At 38.0% G+C, this 26562-nt stretch overlaps 1 protein-coding gene across 3 annotated transcripts in view; it reads left to right on the forward strand.

Annotated features, from left to right (window-relative positions):
• Positions 1-26562, forward strand: part of Ptpro (protein tyrosine phosphatase, receptor type, O) — a 229001-nt gene that overhangs the window by 192264 nt on the left and 10175 nt on the right. For all 3 annotated transcript variants that reach the window (XM_013511680.1, XM_005379017.2, XM_013511681.1), the window contains 6 exons: positions 7638-7719; positions 17709-17799; positions 19786-19862; positions 20424-20558; positions 20774-20896; positions 25676-25830. In XM_013511680.1, the coding sequence (XP_013367134.1) occupies positions 7638-7719; positions 17709-17799; positions 19786-19862; positions 20424-20558; positions 20774-20896; positions 25676-25830 (663 nt within the window). The remainder of the gene's footprint in view (positions 1-7637; positions 7720-17708; positions 17800-19785; positions 19863-20423; positions 20559-20773; positions 20897-25675; positions 25831-26562) is intronic.

Genomic DNA, 26562 nt, shown 5'->3' on the forward strand with positions numbered 1-26562 from the left:
CCTTTCCCCTACCTGTTTCTCTTTCCTTTTGAATAGTTTCTTCCCATTTCATAATATCTATTGTACATTTTGGATCTTACTTGTTCTTTCAGCTTCTCACACTAGGTAGACAGTCAGATGTTTGCATGCGTGTCTGATTTATTTCACTTATGAGTATGGTCTTGAGTTGCAATCATTTACCTATAAAGGTGTCCAGTTGGTCCTTCCTTTTGGCTGAGTAATACTCCATTATATAAAAAGAGCATATCTTTTTAATCCATTCCTCGGTTCATGGACATTTGGGTTAAATCCAAGATTTAGCTATTATAAATTGCACTGCTGTAAACATGGGTGCACATATGTCGCTGTGGTATGTTGTTTTCAGTTCTTCTGGAAAAATACCCAGGATGGGAATAGCTGGGTTGAATGGGACCTTTAATCCTAGTTTACTGAAGAATCTCCCAACTGATTTCCACAGTCGTTGTACCAATCTACGCTCCCACCAACAGTGCAGAAGGGTTCCTTTTTCCCCACAGCCCCACCAGCATTTGTTATTGATTAACTTCTTTATAATAGCAATTCTTTCTGGGGTGAGATGGAATCTCAGTGTTGTTTTAAATTGCAATTCTCAAATGACCAATGATGTTGAACACTTTTTCATGTATTTGCTTGCTCTTTGTATTTCTTCATCTGAGAAGTGTCTACTCATTTCAGATACCCATTTTTGGATTTAGTCTTTGAATTTGGGAGGTTTGATTTTTTTAGTTCTTTACATGTTCTTGATAGTAATCTTTTGAGGGACAGCTGGAAAATACTTTTCCCACATTGTGGGTTGTCTGTTCACTGTGTTGGTGGTTTCTCTTCCTGTGCAAAAGCTTTTTAGTAAGATGAGATCTCAGTTGTTGACTCTTTGTGATAGTTCCTGTGCAATCAGAGTTTTATTCATAAAGCCTTTGCCTACACTTAAGCCTTCAGGAGTTTTACCTATTCTGTCTTCCAGAAGATTTAATGTTTCTGTTTGAATATTTAGATCTTTGATCCATTTTAAGTTTACTGAAAGATATGGGTCCAATTTTAATCTTCAGCATGTGCAAAGCCAGTTTTTCCAGCACCATTTATTGAAGGGGCTATCTTACTTCCAGTGAATATGTTTGGCACCTTTGTCAAAGAGGAGGTGGCTGAGTATTTCTAGAGTTGTTTCTGCATCTTCTAATCTGTTTTTTTTTTTTTATCTTTTTGCCAATACCATGCTGTTTTTATCACAGTAGCTTTATAATATAATTTCAAGTCAGGGTTTGTGATGCTCCTTGCCTCCCATTTGTTGCCAGGAATTACCTTTTCTATTCTAGGTCTCTTCTGGTTCCAAATGAATCTTAGGATTTTTTTCTCTAATTCTGTGAGATATGTTGTTGGAATTTTTATCAAAATTACATTAAATCTTGTACAGTTTTGGAAGTATCACCATTTTCACTATATTGGTTCTTCCTACTCAAGAGCAAGGGATATCTTTCCATTTTCTGATATCCTCTTCAATCTCCTTTTTTAGAGTACTGTAGTTTTCAATGTAGAGGTCTTTTACATTCCTTGTTAGATTAATTCCTAGGTATTTGATATTTTTAGATGCTATTGTGAAATGTGTTGTTTTCCTAATTTCTCCCTCAGTGAGTTTGTAATTCATGCACAGGACTGCTACTGACTTTTGATTGTTGACTTTGTATCAAGCTATGCTACTGAATTTGCTTATTAAATCTTGCAGTACTTTAGTAGAGTTTTGGGGGTTTTCTATGTAGAGTATCATGTCATCTGCAAATGATGGTGATTTAACTTCTTCCTTTCCTATTGTTGTTTCTTTTATTTCTTTCTCTTATCTAATATCTCTGGCTAAAGTTTCCAGGACTATGTTGAATAAGAGTGGAGACAGTGGGCATTATTGCCTTGTTCCTGATTTTTAAATGAAAGTTTTCAGGTTTTGTCCATTTAGTATGATGTTGGCCATTGGTTTGTCTTAGATTGAGATAAAGACCATCTATTCCAATTTTCTGTAGGGTTTTTTTTTTTTTTTCATGAATGTGTGTTGGGCTTTGTCAGCAGATTTTTCTACATCTATTGAAAAGATCATATGATTTTTGTCCTTGGTTCTGTTAATATAGTGTATTACATTTATGGATTTATGTATGTGAATCACCCCTGCATCCATTACCAATTAAAAAATCCCACTTGGTCATGGTGTATAATCTTCTGGATGATTTGCTGTATTCTGTTTGTCAGTATCTTTCTGAGGATTTTTGCATCTATGACCATTAGGGAGACTGGCTGTAATTCTGTTTCTTAGTTGGGTCCATCTCCAGTTTTGGGATCAGGGTAATGCTTGCTTCCAGGAATGAATTTGGGAATGTTGCTTCCCTTTCAATTTCATTAAAGAGTTTGAGAATTAGTGGTGTTAGGTCTTCTCTAAATTTCTTGTAGGATTCAACAGTGAATCCATCAGAGACTGGGCTTTTCTTTCTTGGTAGTTTTCTAATTACATCTTCCATTTCATTGATTGATATTAGTTTATTTAGGATTTTTATATATTTTTATTTAGTTTTGGTAATTCATGTGTATCTAGGAATCTGTCCATTTCTTCTGCATTTTTTGCCTTATTAGAATATAAGTTTTCAAAGTAGGGGTAGATAATCTTTCTGGATTTCTGCAGGCCATTGTGATTTCACCCTTTTCATTCTTAATTGCATGGATTTCAGTCTTTTCTTTTTTAATAAGGTTTGATAAGGGTTTGTTGATTTTATTTAATGTTTCAAAAAACCAACTCTTTGATTCATTGATCCTTTGTATTTTTTTAGTCTTAATGCATTAATCTCTGCTCTGATCTTTATAATTTCCTACCTCATATGAACTTTTGGCTTAGCCTAGTCTTCTTTTTCTAGAAGTTTGAAGTTCACCATTAAGTTGTTTGTTTCTGTTTGCTCTGTTTTCCTGATGTGGGTATTCACTGCTATAAGTTTTCATCTTAGGACAGCTTTCATTGTGTCCCAGAAGTTCTGGTATGTTGTATTGTCATTAGCATTTAATTGTGGGAAACTGTCTAATTTCTTCTTTAATTTCATCTGTGACCCATTGGTTGTAGAGGAGGGTGCTATTTAATTTTCATGTGTTTATGAAGTTCTGTGGTTTCTTCTGCCATTGATTTCCAATTTCATTGCACTATGGTCTGATAATATACATGGGATAATTTCAATTCCTTTGCATTTACTTAAGCATATTCTATGAGGTAGGATGTGATCTATTTTGGAGAACATCCCAGGCACAGCTGAGAATAATGTGTTTTCTGATGTTGTGGGGTGGAACACTCTGTAGACAACTACTAAGTCCATTTATTAAAATGTTTGGTTCAGTTCTAATATTTCATTGCTGATTTTTTGTCTAATTGGTCTGTCTTTTTGTGACAGTAAAGTACCGAAATCCCCCAATATAATTGTATTACCACTTATTTGATTTTTCATGTCTGTTAATATTTGTTGTATATACCTGAGCAACCTGGTATTTGCTGCATATATATTTATGATTGTTATCTGTTCCTCTTAGATTGTTCCCTTTACAAGGATGTAGTAACTTTCTTTATCTCTCTTAATCAGTCTTATCTTAAAATTCACTTTGCATGCAAATGGAATAGCTACCCCTGTTCTTTTCTGGATTCCTGTTATGTGGAGTATTGTTTTCCAACCTTTGCCTTTCATTCTAAGAATTTCTTCTTTAATTAAATATGTTTCTTTTATGCAGCATATTGGATCTTGCTTCTTGATCCATTCCACCAGTCTGTGTCTTTTGATTAGTGAATTAAGACCATTAACATTGATGTTTATAACTGATACATATTGACTTATCCTTATCATGTTATTTTCCTGCTGTTGGCTCCCTTGCTTTTTTTCCCTCCCTTCGTTTAATTGTTTGCCTTGCCTGGTAGATTCCTTCTGTTGAGGTTCATGGAGTTGTAGTCCCTGTTATCTCTTTCTAGAATGCCCTTCAAATCATTTTGGAGTGCTGTTTTGGTGGTCATAAATTTCCTCAAATGTCCTGTACTGTGGAAGTATCTTATTTTTCCATCAATTTTGAAAGATAGTTTTATAGGGTACATCAATCTGGGTTAAAGGTTGTTCTCCTTTAGAATTTGAAATACTTTACACCAACCTCTCCTTGACTTGAGTATTTGTGCTGAGAAGTCAGGTATGATTCTGATGGACTTTCCTTTATAGGTGATTTGGGTTTTTTTTCCCTAACAGCTTTTAATATTCTATTCTTGGATTGAATTTCTGGAATTTGATTATGATACACCTGGCTGTAGATTTTTTTGGAGTTTACATGCTTCACTTATCTGTATGTCAAATTGTTTTTCTCTACCAGAAAAGATTTCTTCCATAATGTTGTGAAGTTATTTTTATATCATTTGTGATAGCTCCTGCTTTTTTATTGACTCCAATCAATCTTAAGTTATTCTTCTTTGCCTGATCTAGCAGCTGTGCATTGATTTTTCATGGTCCCTTGCTATTTGTAAGAAAATTTTTTTTTTTTTTTTTTTTTTTGCCGTTAACCACAAGCCTATCTTCTATATTTGAAATCCTGTCCTCACACTGACTTAATCTGCTGTGGATACTTTCAATGGAATTTTTATTCTCCTGGATATCTGCTGGATATCAATCTGCTTTATTGGTTACATTTCTTTCTATGTTAAGCATTCATAGCTTCCATAATTTTCTTAAGCTCATCTATTTTCTTGTCTGTATCTGCTCTAGAGTCACTAAGCATGGTTTTCATTGTGGACTTCATCTCTGCAGTTATCTGAGAAATTATTTATGATTTGATTTTTTTCTAGAGCCTCATTCAATTGCTTTGTTGCTACCCAGAGAGGCCAGGCTTTCAAATTGATCCACCTCATTGCCCCCAGGTTTGCCCTTAGTGAACTGGATATCTGAGGTTGCAACTTGTTTAAGTGTCCTCTTCTTTTCTCTTTTTAGTTTAATTGCTGGGGTGATGTTTGTAAATTGCCTATAGTGGGTTGCTTTATTTCTAGTATTTAAAACCCTTAGGAAATGACTACTTCTCTTAGGTATCTTCCAGGTGTAAGTGGCTTTTGTGTTTTGAGTCTATTGCAAGACCCTATGTCTTCAATTTGTTGGAGATGAGAAATTGCTGCCTGTTTGGCCCAGCCCCTGGCTCTGTGGCACTTTGCCACAGTATTTTCTGTGACACTTAGTCAATCTCAGTCTTGAAATACCAGAAAGAATAGATGTTTAGAACAGTTATGTCATTTTTGGCTAAAGTGGTGCCATCAGCAAGAACAGTAGAATCAATCACAGCCTAGAAAATGATAAACTGAGGTAACCATTAGAAGTAGATTTGTGGTTATATAACACAACCTAAAACAGACCAGAAAATTATATGCAGTCTATAAGTCATTAATATGTCAATTTTTCCCTCAGAGGTTAAAATGTAAAAGGGGTTAGAAAAAATACAGAGGTAGAAAAAAATGAGATTAGAAGTCATGCTGGAGGACAAAAGGGGTTCATGCTAACTTCAAGAAACTGGTGCAGAAAGCTGGAGAGAAAGAGATGGAAGAGACAAAAAAAAAGAATAGAACAGGCCAACAATCACAAAGAGGATAGAAACCATGTTCATACTCATATAAAAACAAGGTCAAACAATGAAGGAGAAAAAATGCAAAAACAAAACCACCACCACAACAACAACAAAAAATGAACAAGAGTGAGAGAGAAAAACAAGTCCACTTCCAGGCTTGTCTCTGCTGTCACTGGCAGACAACATGTGGAGACAGAATCCCAATCTGTGATGATTTATCCCAGCAAACCAGCAGTAGCTTTTTGGCAGGGTAGTAGATAATCTCAGCAAACCTACACCTTCTGGCCAAGACCAGACTCATTCAACCTGCAGCCATCAGCACACCTTCTGCGGGCCTGAGCCCAACTGAGAGCCACTAGATGGAGCCAGAAGCCACTCTGAGTTCTGAACTCAGCTAGCCCCTCTCCAAAATGGCTCCTGGCCAATTACTCTCTCGTGTGGGATGACTGAGCCCTTAGCTCTCATCACCAGCTAGTGCAGTCCTTCACATCCACTACTCTCCTCCACTGCTGCATCTCTCCACGGAGGCCTCTGGGGTGCCCAGCAGTCACTGTGTGTCCACAGGTTTGAATCATTCTTTTCACACAGTAAGTCCTGTCTCAGGGAGTAGGCACCACTGGCTACCTCCTTCTTTATTGAAGTTTCTCTCTTCACTCTCTCTGTGGGCTTCAGTTTGTGCTTCAGATCCTTCCTGGGTCCAGGACACCCACTTCCCTCCTTCCTGTCTTCCTTATGTTGCTATATTCCAGCATCTTGGTAGCAACACTCAGAGAGGTTCTTTCCCTGTTGCTTACCACTCTGCCATCTTGGTGCAGTCTGTGGAGATTTCAGTCCTAAAATGTTAACATAAATTAATCTATCAGATTAGCTAAGTTACCACTGTAAACAAATATCTTTTTTTTTTTTTTTTTTTTTTTTTTTTTTTTTGGTTTTTCTCCGGTACCGGGAACCGAACTCACGACCTTGCACATGCCAGGCAGGCGCTTTTGCCGCTGAGCTAAATCCCCAGCCCCCAAATATCTATTAAATAATGTGTATCTGCTAATAAGCCTTAAGACTGCAGACAGATGATATAAAATGAGCAACATGTTGCAAATTTAAAGGAAAATTGAATTTATGTGCCCTACCAACATGGAACTGCCTGAGTTAAATGACAGAATATAGCAAATTGGATTAAGTGAGCTCTAGCAGAGATAAGCAACCACAGAAAACCACAGAATGTAAAATGTAAGACCTATTAGCACACAAAAGGAAAAAGGTGGGAAATTATGCTACGGCCACAGAAACACAATTCAATATTGTTACTTGGTTGTACTTCTGAGCTATTTTAGTATTTTTATAAACATGGAAGCCCTGAAATACAGCTCACTCAGGGAAAACCCACGGAGTTTTCTAAACAAATCCATCATCTCACTGACCTAGCCTATGGTCTGGGGCACTGTAGCTAGTACTACAATTCCTGATACTTGTAAATCTGTTTAAAATTATGAGTTTCTTTTTAAACTATGTTTCAACCTTTTGAGGTAGATAAAACTATAGTATTTTATTAATGACAATGATGAATCACAGGAGTGTTAAGCCATTCTCCAGAATCACTCTGTAAATAAAGAATGGTAAATACTAATTCAAACAGGTCTTTAAAATTTAATCCTTTATTTTTCCCATATGGCAAAGTTTTTTAAACCCACACGCATGCAGAGATACCTATATATCTATATCATCTATTGACATATTGGCATATATAATATTTTATTACTAGAGTGAAAGTCAAGTGTAATTCAAGAAATTTCTCTTCTGTCCTGGAAGTTTGATATGTATGTGCCTCTTATTAATTATAATATATGAAAAACTGCAGAAACAGACAATTTTAAACAAAAACAAAACAGAATCATGTGCTAACCTTTGAGAAATAAAACTTCTATTTTCCTCATGGAAAGTGTGCCTATTTGATAAGTATGATGATAAATAAATATATAATACTCATCAACAGGATTTTTAAAACATACATTTCTTTGTATTTGCTAAAGCCCAATTCAACTGGATGACTTTGATTCCTACATCAAGGATATGGCCAAAGACTCTGACTACAAATTTTCTCTTCAATTTGAGGTAAGTTGGGCAAAGCATTTCCTTCTTTCTATCATAAGAAAGACCTGAAATGGTTGGGTTTGCTTTGGGGTCTTTTCCCTGCTCACCAGGTGGGCTTATGGTGTGATTCTATACTAGGTGAGGTAAGTGGTTTGACTCAGGGCACTTTAACTGCTAGCTCAAAGCAAGGGTCATGTGCCCTTGGGTATTTGGCCAGGTTTTGGATGGCAAAAATGAAAGGAAGGAAAGAAGAGATGCAGGTATTGAGGGAAGCAGCCATAAGTAGGAGAAACCATCATTGAAAACCAGGGAAATCAAGTATAAAGATGAAACAGCAAACTGAGGCCTGAGGACAGTTTCCTTTCAGGACATTTTTAGTGTGTCTCTCAGGTGACTTAGGCTATAGAAAAGGTAGGTGGCAGTTCAAACTCCCTCGCTTTGTCTCCTAGACATGTGACAACCTCAGGTAGATCTTTTAGAGATGTAGGGCTCCTGGCTTGCTACCTAATACTTTTTTGTACAGTTTTATTTTCTTTCCTTGGGGAAAATTTTGGATAGAGAGGGTTATGTGTGATTAGTGTAGAAAAGGAAAAAAAAGCCAATACCTGTATATTTTTTCCTGAAGCAGCTTATTTTAGTTAGTTTTCTCATTGCAGGGACATGATACAAAACACCCACAGCTTAAAGGAGGAGAGGTTTAATTTGTTCGTGGTTTCAGTCCATGATCAGCTGGCTCCAAAGCAGAAACTTCATGGTAGAAGAATGTGGGGAGTAAAGTTTCTTAGTTCATGACAGCCAGAAAGCAGCACATAGTAACAGTACCAGAGGGAAAGGCTACTTAAGAACACACCTTCATGACCCACCCAAATTAGCTCTGCTAATCTTCTAGGTGTTTCTTAACCCACTGAAGTTGATATATTGGGATTAATGGTCACACATATATATTGCTTTGTGTCTAAGACCATGTGTCAGAACAGATAGAAGCGAATCAAAAGAATAGAATCAGTGAATAAGTGGGAAGAACAGATCGGTCTTCACCTGTTCTTCCATAGAGCTCACAGCTCATTACAACCTCACATTCTTCAGACCCTCACAACAGAGCTCAAGCGATCAGTGATTCAGTTTAAAGAAAAGAGAATGTGATTTTTCTAAATTCTATGGTTTCTTTTTAAAGCATAACTTTATTTTATTTTTATTATTATTGTTATTATTGCATCTACTATTGCCTCATTCATTTTATTCATTTTTTCTTTCCCCTAATCATCCAAATATAGCTTTAGACTACAAAAATTCCCCTGTAAGAACAAGGGAATTTGAGGATGTGAAAATCTTATACACTGTCAAATGCAAAGCCCCCTAATTACCACCTATGGGGAGAAATTCCACACAGAGCCTGCTCAGTTATGCATTGCCTGCAGGTACATAAGAAATCATAGATGCTACACCAAATGTTATCTCTCAAGGAGAGAAATTTAATTTGAATGAGATCTATAGTGAGATTGGCATTTCAAAAAAATATATATCAATGAAAGGAGAATATTTTTATAAGAAAGCAACAGCTGGATCTTGTGGCACAGTCTGTAATCCTAGTTCCTTGGGAAGCTAAAGCAGAAGGAGCACAAGTTTGAGGTCAGGCTGGATAACTTAGCAGACAGTGTTTCAAAAACTAAAAGGCCTAGGATGTAGATCATCTTGGTTACTTTTCTTGTGTTGAAACAAAATACAGCACACCCAAAGATAAAAGAGGGAAGGTTTATTTAACTCACAGGTTGTAGAGGCTTCAGTCCATAATAGGCTGGCTCCAAGGCACGGAGGAGTGACAGACAGACATCGCAGAGAAGAGAAATAGTTTATGGTGGCAGAAGACAGTAAAAGCAACAAGCAAACAAGGGACAAGACAAGCTTCTGTCCCTTATATTGTACCCAGGTTACAGGGATTAGGATGGTGCCAAACCAATCAGTGGATTGATTTAGTAATCACACATCATTAATCCCAGCATTGCACCATGAATAAATCACACACTCTAGAAAAAAACCACCTCTAAAAAAGCCCCACCTAGGACTGAATGAGGCTTTGGGGAGACATCTAGACACAAGCCATAACATAGAGCATCTCTGGGGTACCCACTCACCCACACACACACACACACACACACACACATACACACAAATCAAAATTCTACAATAAACAGTTGGATGATTCTGATAATTGGAGATGAAAATGATGGTGTAACTACACTTCCAATCTTATTAAAACCACATTTTCTTAATTCCTTGAAATGATACGCACTTGGTGGCCCAGCTAGAATCATTACCTCTACTGGGACCTCACAGTTGATGCCATCAAACCTAAACATAACTATTACTGTGTTTCTGAATTGCTCCATTATTTTAAAAATTCAACATCATTTTGTGGTAAAAAAGAAAAATTTGTTTTAGTTGTGGCAGAAACATGATTCAAACTAGTTTAGCACAAAGGAAAATGAAGTTTATTCAAAGAATAGCAATTGACCTTCTATAACCAAAGGAGGGTTTATTAGCTAAGCCACAAGACAGCAAGGAGCAAGTTGCTGGAACCAGGGGCCAGACCGCCCCCCCACCCCACACAGACCCCACTTGTTATTTCCTATTTCTGCTCTTCATTCCATCTTCATTTTCATCACAAGACAACTTCTTTTTCATAATAGAAAATGAAGCCCCCTGAGCATTGCATCCTCCTGTTTTCACACTTTGCAAAGGGAGCTATTGATTCTCTCATTCTTAGTTTGAAAATTAGCAGGGGTGGGGGGTTCTTGGTCAGGGTACCCGCTCAAACCAGCTGCAGCCAAGGAGAGCAGAGCCACATGAGCTAACGTGGCTAAACTAACCCAATCAAAGGGGAGAGCATTATGTCCCAGCAAAGAAGACATGGGGAGAGTGAAGCAAATGATTTGTGTATGATCTTTAAGTACCATAAAACTATCAAAAGCAGAATTATAAATGTTATGTGCTAAATGTTCAATTTATTGTATTTTGAAGAGTCATATATTCAAGAAATAAATGAACCTGCTTAGTCTTATTTCGTAGGATTTATAAGATAGATAGATGCCAGGTGTGGTGCCACACACCTGTAATCCCAGCACTGGGGAGGCTGAGGCAGGAGGATTGTTGCCAGTTGGAGACTAGCCTGGGCTGCAAAGTGAGCTCAAGACCAGCCTGAAGTGTATAGCAAGATCCTGTCTCAAAAAGACAAAAAAGAAAAAGTAGAAATGAACTAAACTAGAAGTCTAAAACCTTGGTCTCATTATCATTTGCCACTAATTAATATAGGGAAAAACTCGCACTTTCCCAAAACTTCATTTTCTTTACATGTAAAATGGGTTTTTTGAACTATATCAATAGTTCTCAACTGAGCAAATTTCAGTCAGTTTCCTAGAGGAAGTTTAGGGATAGGTGGGTGTCTTTGATTGTTACAATAGCTCGGCAGGAGGGTACCAATAGTATTGAGTGGGAGAAGGATAAAGATGTTCTTCAGTGAGTATAACAATAAACAACTGTCTCTGCCCAATAGTCTTCCACCAAGAAATGTTGGGTTAAATTTGGCACAGATTCAACCAAGCTTTGTACTCCATGTGTATTAGTCAGAATTCTCCAGAGAAACCAAAACCAACTACTTTGTCAATAATAAAATTTATAACACAAAGATAAAAATAGATATAGATACAGATATAGATAAAGATATACAAAGAGATGTTTATGGTTTATGTAGTAATGGAAATGAGCAAATCTGAGATCTGTGAGTCAGGCTGGAGACCCAGGGAAGAGTTATTATTGCCGTCTTAAGTCTGAAGGCAGTGTGGATGCAGAATTCCTCCTCCATGGGGGACCTGTCTCTTCTTCTCTTGCATTCATTTTATGGAGGGTAATCTACTCAAAGTTTGCTGATTAAATGCTTATCACTTTTTAAAAATAGTGAATTCCAGACTGGTGTTTGACCAAACATCTGGGCACTGTAACCCAGCCAAGATGGCCTGTAAAATTAACCATCACTCCATGACTTAAAGAAGCATTTAGGTTTTTTATTTATTATGAAGCTGTTTTCATCAATCTTTATTCTGAGACCGTTATAAGTCATTTATGTAATTGATTTGGTGCCAGTCCTTACGTTACGTGCATGCTCCAGGTTGGAAACTATGACTCTGTCTCTAGGCATCTTTTAAATCGCAAGCTCAGAGTGTATGTTTTAGACCAATATTTGCTCCAGCAGTGACCCACTGGTCTTACTTCCTTTTACACTTGAGGGTCTCCAAACATTGCCAACTCTCAGCTCCACGCCACCTGCCACATCCTCTGGTTCAGTGTCAGAGTTTCTCATATACTTTTAAAGAAATATTGTGCTTAATTTCTGGGTGAACACCAGACCTTTCACAAGGAAGTCCCTATATATTGATAGATATTAAGGCTTAAGGAAAAGAATGTTTCCAGCTCCAAAAGGAAACCAAGAGGGTACAGAGATGGCTGAAGCAGCTGGGTCTAGCTAAATCCAGTAGCCGCACAGGTATTTGTTCTGCTTATATGAATATTTACTACTTGCTCTCATTTTGATGCTGACATTAAAAGATCACACTTGCATTGAGAAACTGCATCATTTATAAGCATTATGCAAATTGAAACTAATGTCTGTATTTACATACATTACCAATACAACTATAAGTCATACATGGAGCTACACAAATTGCTAATCTGTGTTCACTGTATAAATTCCCTTTTCACTCTGCATCTCATTTTGGATCTGCTGGGAGGATTGATGATCCTTCTGACAAAAATATACATCTTTTCTTAAGGAGGTTTGGGACTGAGGGATTAAAATCAATCAGTCCCTCACTTCTGACATCTCATATGAGAAGAGTTTTGAAGAAACAGACTTCAGAACTTGGAGTATGAGCACCCACAAGGCATACCACATGTTGCTTGCTGTGCTGTTAACTTCTGAGCTTCTGATTGACCAGCATGTTAGTAAACTTCTTCACCATTTTTATTGGGAAAGGTGGCTACAAAGACCAAAGTGAGACAACATGAATTTCCAGACAGCTCACAGGTGGTGGCCTTGCTTTTTGACGGTGGCCTCCTTTGCAGCTGTGTTTCCTTATGCTTCCGTCCAGTTCACTGGAGACTTAGGAGAAGTATTATTGAAATAACTCACCTCCTTGTCCAGTAGTTCTTGTGGTACGGGCTCTTTGCTTCCAGACCTGAGTTTTTCTCACCTTTCATTCCTTTTTCCTTTCCTAGATTTTGATCTCTGGGCCTGAACCAATTATGTATCCATTGACTGGACTGTTGTCCCTAAATGACATACTAAAGCCCAGGGTCTTGCTAGCTATTGCTAGGCTTTTGAGGTCGATTTACTACTATCTAGTCTCCCCGACTCCCATCATTACTACACTTTCATCTTCTTTAAGGTGCATCTTATAGGTTGAGTTGTGTCCCTGCTCCAAAAGACATTTTGAAGCCCTATCTCTCAGTACTTTAGAGTATGACTTTATTTGGAAATAGGATTCTTGAAGATGGCATTAGTTAAAATGAGAGCAGAATGGAATATGGTGGGCTTTTAACCCAATATAACTGGTGTCTTTATTTTTTGAAATGTCATGGAGAGAGAGAGAGGGAGAGAGAAAGAGAGAAGGAGGAAGAGAGAGAATGCCATGTGATTACAGAGGCAGAGATGGGAGTTTGCATCTATAAGTGAAGGAATACCTAAGATTTACCAAAAAGCATTGCAAGCTAAGAAAAGATAAGCAAGGATTTCCACTAAAGTCATCAGAAAGCATGTGATCCTGCTGACATCTGGATTTCAGACTTGTAGTCTCTAAAACTGTAGGCCAATAAATTTTCCTTGTTTTAAACCAAACAGTTTGGGGCTGGGGATTTAGCTCAGCGGCAAAAGCGCCTGCCTGGCAAGCGCAAAGTCGTGAGTTCAGTTCTCGGTACCGGAGAAAAACCAAAAAAAAAAAAAAAAAAAAAAAAAACCAAAAAAAACAAACAGTTTATGGCACTTTGTTATAAAGGCAGCCCTGGGTAACTAAAACAGTACCTTAGTAGGTTTCTTCTAAATCCTTTCTTCTCCCTTTGCATTTTCCTGAAAATAACCAAGCACTGTCCAATTTCCTTGACCCTTTTAATTGCTATGGATTGGATATTTCGCCTCAATTTTTCTGCCCCTGTACATAAGCAGTATAGAAATTTAGCTTATCTGACTGTAACGTCCAACCTAGCCCAAAGCAAACACCAGGTATTCTCACCTGCTGACATTATTGCAATCTCTAAGACCAGAGTATAGTTTGTGCTTTTCTCAGATGACACTGGTGCAGTTTATATGCTATTTGTGTTCTCCCAAAATTTATGTGCTTAAGCCCTAACCCCAATGTGATACTCCATTTAATATGGGACCCTTTAGAGATAATTAGGGTGAGATGAAGTCATGAAAGTGAGGCCCTCATCGTGTGATTAGTGCCCTTATAATAAGAATCATCTCTGAGCTCTCTCTCTCTCTCTCTCTTCTGTCTATCTATCTCTGTCTGTGTCTCTGTCTCTGTCTGTGTCTCTGCCTCTGTCTCTGTGTCTTTCTCTCTCTCTCTCTCTCTCTCTCTCTCTCTCTCTCTCTCTCTCTCTCTCCCCGCCCCTCCTCTGAAGTGGGCAAACAGAAGTTCACACATATAGAGAAAGATAGTGACTGCCTACAAAGCAAGATATTGTAATCTACTTTCCTGGCATCTTAAACCTGGACTTCTCAGCATCCAGAACTGTGAGAAATGAAAATCTTCAGTTTAAAGCACCACTCAGTGGTATTTGGTTATGGCAGCCCATGCAGACTAGACAGTGCATATGGTGGTGCTTTACTTTTCCAACTTGGGGGCTTCAGTCGCAGCCAATACAGCATAGTCAGCCACTGCACCTGGGAGACCGCATTCATACCTAGAGTTCCTACAGCAAATCACCCCTATTGGTAGCCTTAAAACAATAGATTCATTCTTATCATTGTCCATGTGAGGAGTTCTAACTGAGTGTATCAACAGGGCCATGCTCCTTTGAAGGCTCTAGAGCAGAATATTTCTTGGCCTCTTTCAGCTTCTTGTGGTTCCCTGGCTCCTTGGCTGGTGGCTGCACCACTCTATTCTTGGCTTTGGTGTTTCCATGACCTTCTCCTCATCTCCCAGATGATCTCACCTTGTGATCCTTTGCTACTTAATCTGCAAGGACTCCTCCAAACAAGGCCACATTCACAGTTTCTGGGGCTCAAGATACATATTTCATTTAGGGGACCAGCATTCAACCCACTGTAGATGACTATGTAACCTGGGGGAAAAAAAGTGAAAATGATAGATTATATTAGAAACTAAACTGGCAAAAGGAAATTAAAAAATGATTTGTGTTGGTTTCAGGCCATCACCCCAATACTTTGTCTTTATGAAGATTTAAGCCTCTGGTATTTCCATATGGTTGGAAAGAAAATAACTGCAAAGCTACTGAACTGGAAACTTAGTCTTTGATTTTCCACTTAGTGACAGGCTAAATTACAAGGACTGCAGAGCATTTTGTGTATACATGCAGTCCCTGCTTTGCTGCAATTCAGTGCTGGCAATTTACATTTATAGTGTTCAGCCAATTAAGCCTCTCTTATCAACTCAGGGCATTTACAGCAGGGAGGCAGCACACAATTAAAGTTCTATCAGATCGTCAGCTTCCATATGTGCGCCAACTCTCTTTCGCAATCTGTTTCCACAAGTTTTTCTGTATCCGAGGCCTTTTCCTGCGGCTTATCAGTCTGTCCTCAAAGCAGGCAACAGGAGGGGGGCAGTTGTTGGTCTGTTAGCACACATGGCAAAGGAGGGAGAAATTGTGGAGCCAGGCAAAGCAAAATAAGCAAAGAATCATAGCAGAAGCATTTCACAGTCAGTATCAATAGCAACGCATGAGTATTTGCTGAATTTAATTATTGTATTTGATAGTTGCTAGAAACCAGTCAGTTGTGGCCTGATAATTTGCCTGACTTACCAAAAATTAAACTGATGCTAAAGAGAATTGCGCCACCTTTTCAAGACCAGTCAGTTTAAAATGTGCACCAAAATAATTAAGATTGTCTGACAAATTATCCATAAAGGCACTCTCTAAGAAGATACATTTCTAAAATAATTTAAGCAAAGGAAACATCATTTAAATAAGCTTAAAACTGCCAAAATGAGCTGACCTAAAAATAATACTATTTTGGCTGAAGCTTCCATGAGTAAATTGTGCTTCTTACAAAAACAATGTAGTCAGCCCTTGGGAACCCTTTAAAATGAAATGCAGATATAAAATAAGAGTGACAAGTTTCTGCTTGACGGTCTTGACATACAAGATTTTTGTTTGAAATGGGAGGAAATCTACTTTTATGAGTTCAGGATCAAACGACATCATTTGTTTTTAAGAATGACTTCAGTTTAAGCCAAGAAGCTCGAGATGTTGTGATCTTATAAAGCCAGTAATAATGATGCCCTGTAGGTGAGTGTCTCTCCCTTGACTATAGGCCTGTGACCCAATGCCATTAACCACAAATGAAGTTGCTAGCAAGGACCTTCTACCTGAAAGTATCAGAAGAACTAAGAACTTGATTTCTAAGAGCTCTTGAATCAAGATCCAAAGAGCATGAAACAAATATCTTTTCAGCCTCTCAGAGCATCACTTAATATCTCCAATTCCATTGCAGAGTCTTTCAAAGACTCCAAATTCTTCCCCCAGAGAAGTATTCCTCCAGCTATAGTTCCTGGAATTAACAGTTGGGATGAATTATGTAGAATAGAACTTGTGGACAATATTAACGTTCTCTAAGTATAAATAAAATTTATAGCAAGTGGCTTCTCTCACCACCTCACTTAATAGTTTTATAGAAGGGTGCATATTATATAGGTAATCCCATTTAGATGGTTCGATATACTGTTTACTAACAATTCTCAAAAATGTGTGCAGAAATGTAATTATACCTGCTAGTACTGGCTGTACGCTGTACAATCCAAGTGAGCACCATTCACATAGACCACACTGTGAACAACGCCTGTAGGAAATGAAATGTGAGGATTGTCTATTTACATAAAAATTATCCTATCAGTGCGTTTTTTATAATGGGATTCATAAAAATATATGTAGGCAAATATTTGGATATTCCTACTTCCTTTGAAGGGTTTCCCTGAACACTATGGATTTATCTTTATTTTTGAGGCTTCATTACCATATATTTAGTGACCATTAATCCTATATTTTGTAACCTGGAGGTTATTCCCTGCTCACTGATCCTTACTGTCCCTTTTACTGCTTTCTCTAAGGCTTATGGTCTACAGGAAAAATGTCTACATTCCCCCACTGAACCAAAAAATATTTGTGGAAATTGCATAATTTTTAGTTACCCTATTCCTCTCCAAACAAGGGAAGCATTTCTGTTTCTAAACTTTCCACCACTCAGTGTTATTTATGTAGATCTCCAAATGATTGCTAACCTGCTCAAGATACTGATGTGTTTTATTAGCAGCTCTTATTGTAAGCATGCTATGTAAGAGCCAACCTCATATCTTCCTGACCTACAGCAGTATTTAATCATGTAAGACAGCTCTACCTCAGGTGGGGGTCAGAGTGAGGTCTACCCCATATGTTTCCTTATTCTGGGACTAGCAGCTTCCATGGGCATGACTTAGCACTTCATAGCAAAAACAAAAGCACAAGAAGGCAAAACAAACTAAGCAAGTGGATTGAAAGCCTTTGATTGGACATGAGTTATACCCAAGTTCAATGGGATAGCAGGCTGACAACAGTGGAGGGCAGAAGCATGCTCTGCCCCAAAAGAGAGCTACCACAGCAGCATGTAGCAAAGATGTACTATGATTCCATTACATTCAAGGAGTGGGAAATCACCCAATGTGGACAAAAAAATCCAATGTAAACCATAAATCCATCCAAACCCCACAATGAACAGAAATCTCAAATCTATTCTCTCTTGTTTTCAGGAGTTAAAATTGATTGGACTGGACATTCCACACTTTGCTGCAGATCTTCCACTGAACAGATGTAAAAACCGTTACACAAACATCCTTCCATGTAAGATGGTCAACAGTGCTTGTTTTAATCATGTCACTTAAAGACCAAAGGATTGTTACTGCAGATTAATCAATTGCATCCATGTTCATCCAGATCCAGCAGTCGTCTGAATCTCAAGGCCCTCTCTGCCATTGCAGTGATCTCGCTAATACTTTGATGCCATTAGTTCCTTCCAGATATGCTTCTATCATGCTTTTAAATGAATTGTATCTGAAAAGGAAACAAAATGATCATTTGACCCTTTGGAGATCAATTCTTTGCCAAATTAGGGGTCCAGTCATTTGAGCTCTCATGAAAGAATTTCCAAGAATTCACTGGCAATAGAAAAAAGGCAAAGTTTTGTTGCTGTTTGGCATCTTGTAATAAAAAGCAATACTCAAGAAAGGAGGGAATATAAAGTAATCACAGGACAATTAAAATATATTTCCATGCAGATCTATCTTTCCACTCTACTGCATTCCAAGTGGACTAGGAATGGGGGAGGGGGAGGCTAAGAGTCTCTAGAAAGAACTCTATCTTTGATACGGCTAGATAAATGTAGGTAATGTTACAATAATAACATTTCACATACAAAGTATAGAATGTACTCTTCTCATTGGAAGACCATCTTAGACAGCTTTTGTCTCAAAATAAATAATAGAGAAAAGTAGAAATATAGCTCAAGGCAAAGGTCCTGAATTTAATCCCCAATATCAAAAAAAATTAATAATCAAATCATCTAATGAAAGAAGTCAGCAACAGAATACAGAAAAAGCTCAAGGAAAAGAATAAGAAGAAAAATAAAGATAACAAGCTGAAATTAACAGAGTTTAAAATAAAGGGAGAAGATTGCCTTTGAAGAGACACAGGAAAGTACTGCATGATTTTACTCATATCTAGAATGCATTAAAAACAACTCAAATACATCAAACAGAGAAGAGAACGGAGGTTGGAAGGATGGAGAGATATAAGTCAGGGGTACAAAGTTATAGATACATAGAGATGAACAGGTCTAAACAAGGCACACCATGAGAACTGTACTTGATAATATTACACAGTATGGTGAAAATCTGAGAGCAGATTTTAGGTACCTTCACCAAAAAAATCAAAGATGATTTTCTGAGATGATCAATATGTTAATTTTCATGGCTGAAGTAATCTTATATATATATACACACACACAAATAATATATATTATATACAATTATATGGTATATAAATTATATATAAATATATAAAAATTATATATGATTATATTATATACATTTTTTCTTTTTTTTTTTTTGTCTTTTTGAGACAGGGTCTTGCTATGCAGCTCAGGCTGGTCTTGAGCTCACTTTGTAGCCCAGGCTAGTCTTTTTTTGTTTTTGTTTTTGTTTTTTTTTCCACTACCAGGAATCAAACTCACGATCTTGCACTTGCCAGGCAGGCGCTGTGCCTCTGAGCTAAATCCTCAGCCCCCCAGCCTGGTCTTGAACTTGCCACAACCATCCTGTCTCAGCCTCCCAAGTGCTGGGATTACAGGCACGTGCCACCATGCCTGGCTCCTGTATAAATTTTATATAATATTATATATTTATATGTACATCATGTTGTACACCTTCAATGTATACAATAGAAAACAGGGAGGGTCAGGGTGTAATTCAATGGTAGAATACATGTTTAGCATGCCCAGTGCTCTGGGGTTCACCCTCAGGACTAAAAAATAAAATTAATTTATATAAAGAAATAATTATTAAAAGGCCCATGTATCTCTCTAGGTTTACCAAAGTAGTTACTTCTCTGTATGCTCCCTAGGTGAAATGAAAATCATAGATATTTTAGTTCTAGTAAATAGTCTAAACAGCATAATTCTTCCAAGAACAGAAGAGCTAGTGTAGAAAAAAATCAGAATTGGGAGATTCCTCTGTCTCTGACTGATTTGACTGGATATTGGGGAGAAAGAGTCAACATCATTTTTGCTTCCACCCTAATTTTGTTCATCTATTCCTTCCTTATTCTTTACAGATGACTTTAGCCGAGTGAGACTAGTCTCCATGAATGAAGAAGAGGGTGCAGACTATATCAATGCCAATTATATTCCTGTAAGTAACAAAAAACAAATCAGACATCCAATTGTTGAAGCTTGTAAGTCAGACAATCATTATTGCAGCTACTGGGGGTACCAAAGAGTCAAAAGGAGAGCTCTTCACACCAAGTTTCCATTCTGTTTCAGATTAAGCAGGGTGCAAAAACCCCATAAATCAGCAATGTTCAGATTTCTTTCCAATGGAATAGTGAAAGAGAAGTAGATAATTATGCTAGAGATCATCTTTCTTGTGCTGACACTTAAGTTTCAGCAATCAAACTCCAGGGGCCCCATCCAAATACCTGTGCTTTTGAAATACCCATAAAGACAGCGGTTATCGTCATAAAAAGATATGGATATGATTTACAGGTTCACAAAAACAATGCTTAAAATCACACAGAGCTATATAGTGAATTACTCTGATTGTCTTTTGGATCCAACAAAGGAAAAGCATTACATGGGTGTGTGAGCCTTTGCCAGTTTTATTATCAGTCAATTACCAGTTTTCCCCACTGATGTGGAATAACATTTGATGTTGACAGTGGCTGGTTCAATAACTTTATCATTTATCTTTTAGGGATACAACTCACCACAAGAGTATATTGCCACCCAGGGGCCACTGCCTGAAACCAGAAATGACTTCTGGAAGATGGTCCTACAGCAGAAGTCTCAGATCATTGTCATGCTCACGCAGTGTAATGAGAAAAGGCGGGTGCGTACCTAATCAGACTATCCTCACCTTGTAGCAACATCTGCCGCAGCCACTGCCACTGACAAAATGTTTACTGTGGGCAGAAACTACCACACCATTCAATTTTTCATTCTCATGATAGTCCCAGATGGTTCTTCGGAAACAATTGCCTTTGCTTTCCCTAAATGAATTTAATTGCTTGTTTGTTTTAAAAGCTTACGTTATTTTCCCTCCAGGTAAAATGTGACCATTACTGGCCATTCACGGAAGAACCCATAGCTTATGGTGACATCACTGTGGAGATGATCTCAGAGGAAGAACAAGATGACTGGGCCTGTAGACACTTCCGGATTAATTATGTAAGCCTCCAAATGGAAAGGCAGGTGCACCCCTATGGCCACCCCACCCCAAGTGCCCAGAGACCAACCCACCACCATGTCTGACAAAGAGCACTTCAGGCCTTGCAGATCTGCTTCCTTGGACAGAAAAATTCCACTTTTAGTGGGTGTTTCCTATTTTAGAGAAGATGGTATAGATGGAATGTTGGCCTGGAGAGCCAAGGAGATGAAATAAAGTCTGCACTAATCCAGCTCAAGTTAGCCTAGGCCAATAAAAGACTCTATTAATCATTGCTTACCAAGCATGATTGAGGAGAGAAGTGTTTTCATTATTCATATTAACCAAATATACATCGGTGCAATTAGTATACGTAAGGCACACTTAAATTATAAACACTTAAACCATGACTTACTAGTCTGGGTTTTGTTTCTTTCTTCCCTTTTTTTTTGTGTTTTGTTTTGTTTTGTTTTGTTTTGTTTTTAATTATTTGGAAGGTACTTCCAGACCTTATTATTCATGGTTCCATATTCTCATGAAGTGCTACTGATTTCTAGTTGTTAGAATGTCAGAAAAGTCTATTTTTCTTGCAAGGCCAGCTGCCTCTCTGATGACAAGTCTTTGAGTCAGGCTCAATATTTCTATGTCAGGCTTAGATGCTAACATCAGTTCAGTTATCATCTACCTGTAAACAGCTCACATAATATGGAGCTTTTACTAGCACTGTCTACTAAAACATGTTGTTTGTTGAAGACAAAATTTAATAGGTGAGTTCTCGCTGGTGCTGATATTGACGCTGCTGCTGCTGCTGCTGCTGCTGCTGCTGCTGCTGCTGTTAATGTGTTCTTCCCTCAATAGAAACACCCTTCCTAAAGGTATAGAGTAGGGGGCAGCAAACTGCAGTCTGCAGACCAAATTGACCTACAAATGGTTTTTACACATTTTAATGATTGAAAAAAAAACTTAAAGAATGTGTCATATATAAATTATATGAAATTCAAGTTTCAGTGTCCAAAAAGAACATTTTATTGGAACACAGGCCTCATTTATGCATTGGCTATGGCTATTGTGCTACATCAAGCTTGAATAGTTGCAACCAAACCTGCATGAGTATCTTACTTACTTTTCTTGTTGCTGAGCCAAAATATCTGGCACCCAAAGTTAATGGATGAAAGGTTTATTGTCACTCACAGTTTGTAGAGGTTTCAGTTCATAGTTGGCTGGCTCCAAGGTAGGGTGGCGCAGTAGAGGGGCATCACAGAGGAAAAAAAGTTCATGGTGGGGAAAAGCAGCTAAGCAGCAAAATAGTGAAGCAGCAGCAGCCTGATTTTCCTTTTTATCCTTCCAGGTTAGCTGCTCTTCAGGTGGTGCCACCCACTCACAGGGTGAAGTTTCCCATTTATCCACACCCAGAACCATGCCAAACTAATTGGTGGAGTAATTTAGTAATCACACACCCTTAATATCAGCATCACACCCTTAAATTACAGCAGCAAACACCCTAGATCCAGACACCTCAGAAAAACCCCATCTATGACCACATGAGACTTTGAGGGGACATCTAGTCACAAACCATAACAGTGAGCTACAGGCTGGGCATGGTGGTGCATGCCTATAATCCCAGAACTTGGGAGGTTGTGGCAGGAGGATCACCACAAGTTCAATACCTGCTTGAACTACATAGTAAGATCCTATCCCAAAAAAAAGCTACAAAACTAACAATTATAAATTTCTGGCTCTCTCCAGAAAGAGCTTGTTGACCCTTAGTATAAATAATGAAAACATTGCCCGTATCAGTAACAACATGAGCATCAGTAACTATCCCTTTGTTGATGTTTACAAAAACTGATCATTGATCAACCAAGAGTAGTTAACAACTGTGTTCCATGCTATTCTGTTCCTTTGAATTACTTTTGTCTTCCTTGTTCCCTAAGCACATGTCTACTCAAACGCAGCTTCCAATCAAATGTCACATCATTTATGGAGCTCTTTGTGCCCTCAGAGACCATTGTCTCTTTCCTCTCTGCTGTAGTCTCATGCATACTAATTCATCACCACACTACAGTTATAATTCTCTGTTCATGTCTGCCTCCCCCAGGATGCTATGAGTTTTAGAAGCAAGTACTCTATCTTTGTGGAATGAATAAGTGAGTGAGTGGATTATTTCAAGAATAATAAAGCACTATGTAAGTCAACAGACTTCCTATCAGAGGAAATATTTCACAATCCTAGTGCCATTCAAACCAAGCTTTCTTTTTTGGCTATTTCAGCCACAAAGCTAGTGCAAACTGCTAAAGAAAATAGACTAGATCATTCCTTAGGTTTGCTTCTGGGAGAAAAAAATTACAGAGCACAAAATAGGTCTGTTCCCATGTTTATTTCCCTGACAAGAAAGAGTCCATAGATCATTTCATGGCGAATAATAAGTTTCTTGTTCTTGGTCTTAAATGATGACCTGTTTTTTAATGACAAACATGTGAAGGACTTGAGCAGCAAGAATAAAACATTGAATAACAATGTTTACTTATAAGGCATTCACACAGTGGTTACAGACATCTGGTGCCAGGGCGCCCCCATTTGGCCATAAGCGGGAACAATCTAAATTCTGAGATGCTAAAATCAAAAGTTACATTGACCAAAGAACATTGTGCTATGATAACAAATACATTTTTCTATTTATTTCCATTTTTAGACACTTCTCTATTTATGCCATATTACTATCTGTAAAGTTTCCAATTACAAAATAAAATCCTATAGATAAGGAAATTAGAGGAAGAGAAATTTGGGGTAGCTAAGGAAGAAAAATCCAAGAGGGTTTTCTCACTTAACAAGAAAGGGAGGAAATGACCATAGCACACAACTCGTCACTTTCCAGTGCTTGAAATTTGGTATTAACTGAGTAATACCTGGAGACTCCGATCACCAAAAACATGTTTTTTTCCAGGGACTTTGTACTTTGTTATTCAACTGGAAGGCTGCTAGCAATTCTAGGACCCCTGCCTTGTGGCTGTGAAGTGATTAATGACAATGTAGTGGAACCTTGATTTTATGCACCTTGCACATTTTAGCTGCATGTATTTTCAGGTCAGCTGTACTAAATATATATTGTTCGAGTCTTATGTGTGATCAGAATTTGAACAGGGCTGGCATTTTTGTGAACCTTTCTGGGAAACCCAAATTATCTAGTGACTGAGTATCCTCAAATCCTCACAGTGTTGAATGACTGTTGTTTTGCACAGTTCACTACATGTGAGTTACTTCTTGACATGCTCTAAAGACAGCAGTGAGAGCAGCCAGCATGTTTGTAGCCTTCATGCTCTGTGTGTCTGAGGAACAGCCCTTGAACAGAACTAGTGAGGTCCTGCATACTGTTGCTAGGAATATGTGGGAACAGTTGGTGTATTTGAAGTGATGACATTTTTATTTATGTAAATTTTGTATATATTTATTTATTTTACCTATACACTTTGTTCATACATTTGTTAACTTAATTGTAAATTTTTCTGTGCTCAATACCATTTAAGTTTGCATTTAACAATTAATTTCTCTTTGATACCTGAATGTAAACCTTAGCTCTACAGTCACAGCCAAACTCACAGCCCAGCCAAATTCTCCCAAGTTGTGATATAGTATTTGTTCATCTCAGAGGAACATGGAGGTCCACTATGGTCCTTTAGCAAGTTTGAAGGATGAGGGGTGAACCAGACATGTGTAAGCCTGAGTTTAGAACTTTTCTGACAATTGACAAGAGAAAAATAAATCATTCTTCCAAATTAATGGAGATTAAAAAGAGTTGATTTTGAAGGAACCACATTCCAATCGATATTTACTCAGCCTGGAGGAAATAACAGCATAGCTGATGTGTAGGCTAATATGAATGGGATTAATATACAAAATAGACCTATTTCCTAAAGATTCTCAGAATCAAATATATAAATGACTGAGCTGGTGGTAATAACTATGTAATAGTAGCAATAAAATCTAACACGTACCATCCTTCACAATCATGACCACACTTAATCTGCGCAACAATCTTTGTTATCAGCATCATTAGGCCCTCTTTAATTGTGAGAAAACTGAAGCTCAGTGAATCTCACCTTGGATCAGGTCTCCTAGTTTCAAAATTCAAGATAGAGAATCTCCACAAGTGACTGTTTTAAACTGTGTTCTTGGATAAACTTGTAAGGGGTCGAGGAAGAGTCTCACTCAGGCAGATCCCACTGAGACTGCTGGAGCATGAGCAGCGTCATAATGACGCCCCATTCTGACATGGGCTAGGTTTTGTAGCGTGAGATAGGTCAGTCATTATCTGAGGGCTGCTTTCAGCGGGAAAATCAAACTCAACATTTTCCAGCAAAGCAGCTCCTTATAGTGTAGGACAACACTTGGAAAAAGGGTACAGCTGTGCCATTAGCAGCAGCTGGGGAAGGGGTGCGACAGGCTAGTGAAGGGATCTAAGTAGGGCACCAACAGCACCTTCCAGAGTGCTTAATTCATTGCCAAAAGCTTCTAAGTCGCAGATCCAGGATGCAAACCCTGATCTGCTTTAATTCTTGTCCTTAACTATACAGGCACAGATTAGCATATCTGCCCTACCTTTTAGGGCTTTATCCAATTAGTGTTATTTTACAAGATCAATTTTATGCCAGACACGGCTCAGAGCTAGAAAGAGAGGTGTGCTGACCAGGATGGAAAGTGACCCTGCCTTCTTGTCCCATTCACATGTGTGCGTTAGTGGAGGCCTGGGCCATGCTGGCAGAGACTGAGAGATTAATGCTTGTCTTTGGCTTTTTTCCCCAAAGGCAGATGAGATGCAGGATGTGATGCATTTTAATTACACGGCATGGCCTGACCATGGAGTGCCCACAGCCAACGCCGCCGAAAGCATCCTACAGTTCGTACACATGGTCCGACAGCAAGCAACCAAAAGCAAAGGCCCCATGATCATTCACTGCAGGTAACCTCATCCTGGCATTTCTGTCACACATCAAGGGGCTTTCTGTTTGTTTTTGGCAAAAGAAATAGCCCATCATTCCATAAAACTCTAATAAGGTTTAATCATAACTGAATTAGGATTCTTTAAAATCTGTGATTGTATTTTTATTACATACATGATTTACTTATAACATTAATATTATATCTATAGCTTATAAAGTAGATATTATTTCCATTTTCAGAAGATAAAAAAAGACTGAAGAGTAGCAAGATTAAGGAATTCACACAGATTCACACTTAGAACATGGAGGTATTAAGACTCAAAGCCAGGGACACAGGTCTCCAAAGGTCATGCCTCAACTACTATGTATTATTATCTTTGTCCATCAAGGATTCTGAAAGGTCATAACCTGGATAAATATAAGGTAAAATTATAAATAATTTATCAGAGCTTAACATTATATAAGTAGGAATAAAAGCAAGATAAAAATATTCAACATATTAAGAGAAATATATTTGCTATGGCTATTCTTCAGTACTGCTTCTACATTTGGAGACAGCTAGAATAAAAGGGGGTCAATGATCCATTTTATTATCAACAATAGCTGTATTAATTCCATATGGGAAGGTTACCATTGGATTTATTTTTTTTTATTTTTTTTTTATTTTTTTTATTTTTTTTTTGGTTTTTCTCCGGTACCGGGAACCGAACTCACGACCTTGCGCTTGCCAGGCAGGCGCTTTGCCGCTGAGC

The sequence above is a fragment of the Chinchilla lanigera genome, unplaced genomic scaffold (assembly GCF_000276665.1).
Source record: "Chinchilla lanigera isolate Chin_1 unplaced genomic scaffold, ChiLan1.0 scaffold00012, whole genome shotgun sequence".
Lineage (NCBI taxonomy): Eukaryota > Metazoa > Chordata > Mammalia > Rodentia > Chinchillidae > Chinchilla > Chinchilla lanigera.